This window comes from Wolffia australiana, chromosome 10 (genome assembly GCF_029677425.1).
Source record: "Wolffia australiana isolate 7733 chromosome 10, ASM2967742v1".
In the NCBI taxonomy this organism is placed as follows: Eukaryota; Viridiplantae; Streptophyta; class Magnoliopsida; order Alismatales; family Araceae; genus Wolffia; species Wolffia australiana.
Window position 1 is genome coordinate 12,565,466 of NC_135844.1, and position 7,035 is coordinate 12,572,500.

Consider the following 7,035-nt stretch of genomic DNA (forward strand, 5'->3'; position numbering starts at 1 on the left):
CCTCCCTCCCTCGGTCTCTCTTTGGCACGCGGCCTTTTTGAGCGGATGCGGACTCCCGCTGACTGGAATGGATACTCCGAGATCCAATAACTGCCCTTGAAAATAGTTATTAGTTTATATTTATTTGTATTCCGGGTCGACGTGGAATGTCAGACTTATATCCAACCAGAACCCTGGAAATATTTATATTAGAGAAAACCCCACACCTTATATTTAGGGCCACTTAGGGATGGGAAATTCAAATGAACAGGTCAAAATCCTTGTTTGAGTTCGTGTTCGGTTCATTTGTGTTCTCTTGCAAAGGGTTCTCGAACTGTGTGCCTTTTGAAAAACCATCGGTCAGCCATTTTAGGGCTGACCGGACGTTAAGTCCCGGTTCCAGTTCACACGTCGAACCGGACCGAAGACCACATCCACACCCTCTCCCCCTCTCTCAATATCTCCCTCGCGCTCATTCTCGTTCTCTCTCCCTCTCTTGCTCGCCTTCTCTCCATTTCTTCCTCAAGTAAGTTATTTTAGGAGTTAATCTAGAGTAAGTTGTTTTAGGAGTTGATGTTTTGAATATGTCAAGGAATAAAGTAAGTCAGCAGGGATCACTGGTCTATAGGGAGACGGGGAAGCAAGAACTGAGTTTTAGAAGCACAATACAGGGTGTCTTGGAGGACCAAGCCCTTGGACAGGTGTGTGGGCATGCTGAGCTTGAGTTCATAGGCAGTTATGGGATAATGCCTATAAATATGTATGAATTCATTAGGTGTAGTATGTTGTGTGCATCAACTGGTTCCTTCCTCTCTCAAAGTGTTATTTCTTCTTGTTTCTCTATGTGACATCAAGAGAGCGAGAGCTTAATCTTTCTTTCTATGAGTGAGATCGAAAAAGTCAAAACTTAATCTTTTTTCTTCTGTGTGAGATCAAGAGAGTGAGTGCATGTGCTTTCCTTCTCCGTGTGAGTTGCTGAAGTGAGAGAGCTAGATTCCAATACTCGCTCTCGCTCTCTCTCTCCCAGTCAACCTTTCTCCCTATCGTTCTCTCTCACTCTCTCCCCGCCAATCTTTCTCCCTATCGTTCTCTCTCACTGTCCACCTCTCATCCTCACCCTCTACCTTGCTCTCCCTCTTGTTCTCCTCACTCTCTACCTCTCTTCTCACCCTCTACCCTTCTCTCCCTCGCCTTCTCTCTCACTCTTCACTCTCTCCTTCTATCCTGCTCTCACTCTCTTCCTCTCGTTCTTTCTCTCTCTCTCTCTCTGTTCTCCCTCTCGCCCTCTCTCTCACACCCTGTCCAGCTCTCACTCTCTCCATCTCGTTCTCTCCCTCTCTTTCACCCGCACTCCATCTCATTCTCTCCCTCTCTCTCGCCCTCTCTCCATCTCGTTCACTCTCTCTCCCCCCCCCTTCTCCCTCTCTCGCCTTCTTCCTTTCTCCCTCTCTCTCTCACCCTTTCACTCTCCTCACTCCCTGTCATTCCCTCCCTCTCTCTCACCCTCTGTCCCGCTCTCACTCTCACCTCTCCTCTCGTTCTCTCCTTCTCTCTCTTACCCTCTCTCCCTCTCGTTCTCTCCCTCCCTCCCTCTCTCTCCCTCTCTCCCTCCCTCTATGTCTCTCCCTCTCTGACACTCTCAATCTCCTCCCCCCCTCTCATCCTCTCCTTCTCTCTCACCCTCTCTCCCTCTCGTTCTCTCCCTCCCTCCCTCTCCCTCCCTCTCTCCCTCTCTCTCTCTCTCTCCCTCTCTGACACTCTCAATCTCCTCTCTCCCTCTTATCCTCTCCTTCTCTCACTCTCTTTCTCTCCCTCTCTCCCTCTCTCCCTCTCGTTCTCTCCCTCTCTCCGCTCTCACTTTCCTCTCTCCCTCTCGTTCTCTCCCTCTCTCCGCTCTCACTTTCCTCTCTCCCTCTCGTTCTCTCCCTCTCCTCTCTCGCTCACCCTCTCTCCCTGCTCTCACTCTCCTCTCTATCTCACCCTCTCTCCCTGCTCTCACTCTCCTCCTCCCTCTCGTTCTCTCTTTCTATCTCTCACCCTCTCTCCCGCTCTCACTCTCCTCCTCCCTCTCGTTCTCTCTCTCTTTCTCTCACCCTCTCTCCCGCTCTCACTCTCCTCCTCCCTCTCGTTCTCTCTTTCTATCTCTCACCCTCTCTCCCGCTCTCACTCTCCCCCTCCCTCTCGTTCTCTCTCTCTATCTCTCACCCTCTCTCCCGCTCTCACTCTCCTCCTCCCTCTCGTTCTCTCTTTCTATCTCTCACCCTCTCTCCCGCTCTCACTCTCCTCCTCCCTCTCGTTCTCTCTTTCTATCTCTCACCCTCTCTCCCGCTCTCACTCTCCTCCTCCCTCTCGTTCTCTCTTTCTATCTCTCACCCTCTCTCCCGCTCTCACTCTCCTCCTCCCTCTCGTTCTCTCTTTCTATCTCTCACCCTCTCTCCCGCTCTCACTCTCCTCTCTCCCTCTCTCACGCTCTCTCTCTTCCTCTCTCCAGTTCTCCCTCCTGCATTCACTCTCTCTCTCTCGCGCTCTCCCTCTCTCCCGATCTCACCCTCATTCTCTTCCCTTTGCTCGTTCTCTCTCTCTCTCGCTCTCTCCCTCTTTAACTCTAGCTTGCTCCCTCTCCCTCTCTCTCTCATCTCACCTGGTCCCTCTCTCCCTCTTGCAGTCCCTTTCCTTTGCACTCTCTCCCTCTCACTTCCCCTCTCTCCTTCTTTCAATCTCTCACTCTCTCCTCTTTCAAACTCGCACTCTCTCCCTCGAGTATTCTCTCCATCTTGCACTATCTCGGGCTTACTCTTTCATTCTCCCTATCTCTTTCTCCTACTCTCTCACTATCTCGCTCTCAATCTCTCTTTGTTTCACTCTCTCACTCTCTCCCTCTATTACTCTCACATTTCTCATTCTCTCCCCCTCTCATTATTTCCCCCTGTCACTGTCTTACTCTCTCACTCTCTCCCTCTCTCCTTCTCACACTCCTTCACTCTCTATTATATTCACTGTATCGTGTATTTAGTATGACCGATGTTGAATGAAGAACCCTGAATACATCTAATATTAAACGCCACACCATAAACCTTTCGGGCCGACTTGTCAAGGACCACTTAAATATTTAAATTTCGCGTCGACTTGTCAAGGTCTATTTTGAAATATTGAAACTACATTCCAGGTTATGTATTTCTATCCGACGTGGCTGACTTCGTCCACGTGTCTGTTCTTGTTACAAGTCAAGACACTATAAATACAGTCGCGCGTTCTAGTACTTAGATTGTTTTGAACTGACGTTTACCTGCCCTGTTCGTTTTCCCGCGTTTCCGCGTGAGCACCAAGGCAACGGGAATGGAAGGGGAAGGAAGAGGAGCACCGGCATGGCCGTTTTCTTGAGGTTTCTGTCGTTGATATTACGCGAAATTGCGGTAGATTTCTTGCCCTGGCTCCTGCATTTCGATTGGCGTCTTATTTCCTACTGATTCTGAAGCCAATGCATGTTAGATCGAGTTTTCCGGTGCACCTGGCTTATCTGTTATCAGGAATGAGAATTTGTGCTGAATGAATAGTCAGATTAGTCGGCTATGGCTGCGCTTTGATTGTGATGCGAAGATGATCCGACAAGGAGACGGATGATGAATGCGGGGGCTTCCAAAGGCGATGCCGGAATATTTATCCTTTAAACTGACAAAAGTGAGACAGATGACGAAATACTCCAATGCTCAACGGTTTGAATCTCTCTCGCTCTCTGACTTTGATGTGGTTATCTCAGCTGAGATATAGTTAATAGTTAGTTTCTCCTTCGAATTGGCAAACCACAGTCTTCCACGTAGTTTTCTGGTCAAGATTTAGGGCATTGTGTCTATCAGCCTGTTTCCTTCACGAGTCACGACAGTGCTTTAAGGTTCCAAAGTTGTTGAAAAAGGGCGTTTGGTGCAGCAAAATTGATCCCTGCCCCCATTATGATAGGAAATTTGAAGAAAATCGGAGTAGATGGAATTTTGCAAGCATAAATCAGATAGGATTTTCAAATTTTCTCTCTTATTTTCCGTCAAAAATGGAAGCTCTTCGCTTCTTTTCCTTATCCACTCGCTTCTGGAAAATTAGCGAAAATACGTAAATTTTTCCCCCGTTTGATAGGAATTTGAAAGAACATCGGGGTATAAAACTTAGCTTTTGGCAGCCAGAATAAGATACAATCTGCAAATTTTCCCTTCATATTTCTTCTCAATAACGAGATCTGGTCTCTTATTTTCCTTATCCGGTCGCTTCTGGTCTGTGATTTTTTTCATTTAATTGAATTTTTATTTCCACTTCCCCACTTGGTCAACCTTTATCCGGTCCACGATCTTGTCACCTAATTCTATACCCGCCACTTATTTAGCGCCCCATCTCTCTCTCTCCCTCTCTAATTCAGTGAAGCTCTTCTGTATCGCCAGGAAGGGAGGAAGAGATGCTCTGCACAGGGCGGATAATTACTTGCTCTTCTCCGTGCAAGCCGCAATTTTGGAGAAAGAACAATCCGGCCTTGATCCGATGGCGCTCTGCGGCGACTAGTTCTGGAGGAGAATTCGATGCCTTTTCTCCGATCTCTTCGTCTCCTTCGTCGACGTCTGTGGCCGATTCTGCCACTGGGTAATTTCCGCTTCCTCCCCCTTCATATCTGGTCTTATTTACGCATGATCTTCTCTTTGGGCTTGAATTATCAGGGGAAAATCCTTCACATCTCTCCGACTAAGATTTCTGTTGATCGATTAATCTGTAAATGGATGGAAATGGTCGGTGCAGAGACGAACTTAGTGATTCTCCGTTGATCGGAAAGAGATCGACCTGGTGAACCGATTGAGTCTGAAAGTACTAGTTTCTTTCGCTCGCGAAGGATATTTTTTAATCTCTTCCTGTTCAACAACACTCTGAGTTGATTACTTTTTATATTTTCTTGGTCGTTGACGCTCTGAATCGATCGGCACGAGCGGCGACGGATTTCAGTTGATCGATTAATCTGGAAATGGGTGGACATGGTTTTCGAAGCGATCGAGGGGAAAGCATTAGTTTTTTTTTCACGCGCGGAGGATTTTATCTTGACCGTAAATCCTTATTATTTAGTGCTTTCAAGTTTATAAATTTAGTGGATTCAGTGGATTGAAGTTTTCGTCTCATACGACTGTAAGACAATTTAGTGGATTCAGTACGAAAGAATTGTAACGTTTTTTACTGTTGATTTCAACCAGTCTAACTAAACACTTTCAACTTTCCCGAAGCTTTTGCATCATAGAAGGACCTGAAACTGTCCAAGATTTTGCCAAGATGGAGTTAAAGGAGATTCAAGAGAACATCAGAAGCCGACGGAATAAGATCTTCTTGCATATGGAGGAAGTATAATCTCATTACTGAATGAAAATTTAAAATTCGTCTTCGAAATATTTTTGTAAATTACGAATTTGCGTAGTTGTCCAACGTAATCGCCAGTCTTGTTTCGGACGGTATTTATATCACTTTTCTTGAATAAAAAAAAGGAAAACAAAACCAAAATTGTCGGGAATAAAACAACCCTAAGAAAAGAAAATTTATTTTAAAGATACAGTCGTATCTGTTGCATGATTTGATTGAAGAATTAATCTAGTATCATTGAAGAATTTATTTTTCTTCGATGCTTTCTCGCCGAGGTGAAGTATATTTACATCCTCTTATCAAATCGATGTCATATCGTTCGTGTGAGACCATATTGGTCTCATATTTTTCTTATATCACCTTATATGTTTGTTCAGGTTCGAAGATTACGGATACAACAACGATTAAAAAATGCTGAGCTGGGAATTTTCGAGGAGAAGCCAGAAAACGAGATTCCTGATTTTCCATCGTTCATCCCTTTTCTTCCTCCGTTAGTAAGTCTGTTATAATCCTAATGTATAATTCCTTGATTTAGATCACAATATCTTCAGCATAATCAAATTTAAAGGATATGTACCATCTTATCAGACTCCGGGAAATCTCAAGGTTTATTATGCGACATGCTTCTCGCTCATTGCTGGAATCATCCTTTTTGGAGGGCTTATTGCCCCAAGCGTAAGTTTCCTAATCCAGATGGGACGTGCTTATCACTCGATTTTCCACATTGAATCGTGTGATTTCTGTTTTAGTTATTTTTCAATCTGTATAAATGAAATTGGACTTTGTTTGTTTACTTTTTGTCAGTTATACCACAATATACTGGACTTATTTGAATAATCTTTCAGCTCGAGCTTAAACTTGGACTGGGGGGAACGTCGTACGCAGATTTTATTAGTAGCGTTCATTTGCCCATGCAACTAAGGTAACGGAACAAATTAATAATTTAACATTTACGATTATCATGGCCTTTTATTAGTTTAAACTCAAGAATTAATTTTTACTCTGTCCAAATTTATTTATTTATTACTAACTTCATGAACTCTTTTTTAGCGAGGTTGACCCAATAGTCGCGTCATTCGCCGGGGGGGCGGTTGGTGTAATTTCAGCGTTGATGGTAGTTGAGATCAACAACGTCAAGCTGCAGGAGCACAAGAGATGCAAATACTGTATTGGAACAGGTAAATTTTACTCAAAAAATAATAACCAACCGGAAAATGCATTTTTTCTTCTTAAAAATGGATCTATTTATGTTTCCCAATTAAAATTAATCTTAGTTCAAAAGTTTTTTATTGATTTTTATTAAACACAGGATACCTGGCTTGCGCACGCTGTTCTAGCACAGGATCAGTTGTCTTGAGAGAACCTGTAATAGCCTCGGTGAATGGGTTTGACTTGCCGATATCGTCCACTAGAACTGAAAGATGTTCCAACTGTTCGGGTTCTGGGAAGGTAAGCACACAAACTCATTAAATAACCCAAATTGGATAATCTCCTATTTTTTTCTATGTCTATGATGTGTTTATCTAGGTAAAGTGATAACAAGTTTACTTGGCAGGTGATGTGCCCCACATGCCTTTGCACAGGGATGGCCATGGCGAGCGAGCACGACCCGCGCATCGATCCCTTCGACTAGTGAGGCATGTAAGTTTTTCGTCTCCTCTGTATATTTAAGCACTAGAA

The 7,035-nt window shown here is 44.4% G+C and overlaps 1 protein-coding gene across 1 annotated transcript in view; it reads left to right on the forward strand.

Moving 5' to 3' along the window:
• Positions 1 to 4,360: 4,360 nt before the first annotated feature.
• LOC144708628 (protein ORANGE, chloroplastic-like) overlaps positions 4,361 to 7,035 on the forward strand; it is a 2,776-nt gene continuing 101 nt past the window's right edge. The window contains exons 1-8 of the mRNA XM_078582038.1: positions 4,361 to 4,599; positions 5,226 to 5,340; positions 5,733 to 5,849; positions 5,944 to 6,030; positions 6,201 to 6,277; positions 6,406 to 6,533; positions 6,665 to 6,804; positions 6,911 to 7,035. The exon at positions 6,911 to 7,035 is cut by the window's right edge and continues 101 nt beyond it. Of these exons, the coding sequence (XP_078438164.1) occupies positions 4,418 to 4,599; positions 5,226 to 5,340; positions 5,733 to 5,849; positions 5,944 to 6,030; positions 6,201 to 6,277; positions 6,406 to 6,533; positions 6,665 to 6,804; positions 6,911 to 6,988 (924 nt within the window). The 5' untranslated portion in view covers positions 4,361 to 4,417 and the 3' untranslated portion in view covers positions 6,989 to 7,035. The remainder of the gene's footprint in view (positions 4,600 to 5,225; positions 5,341 to 5,732; positions 5,850 to 5,943; positions 6,031 to 6,200; positions 6,278 to 6,405; positions 6,534 to 6,664; positions 6,805 to 6,910) is intronic.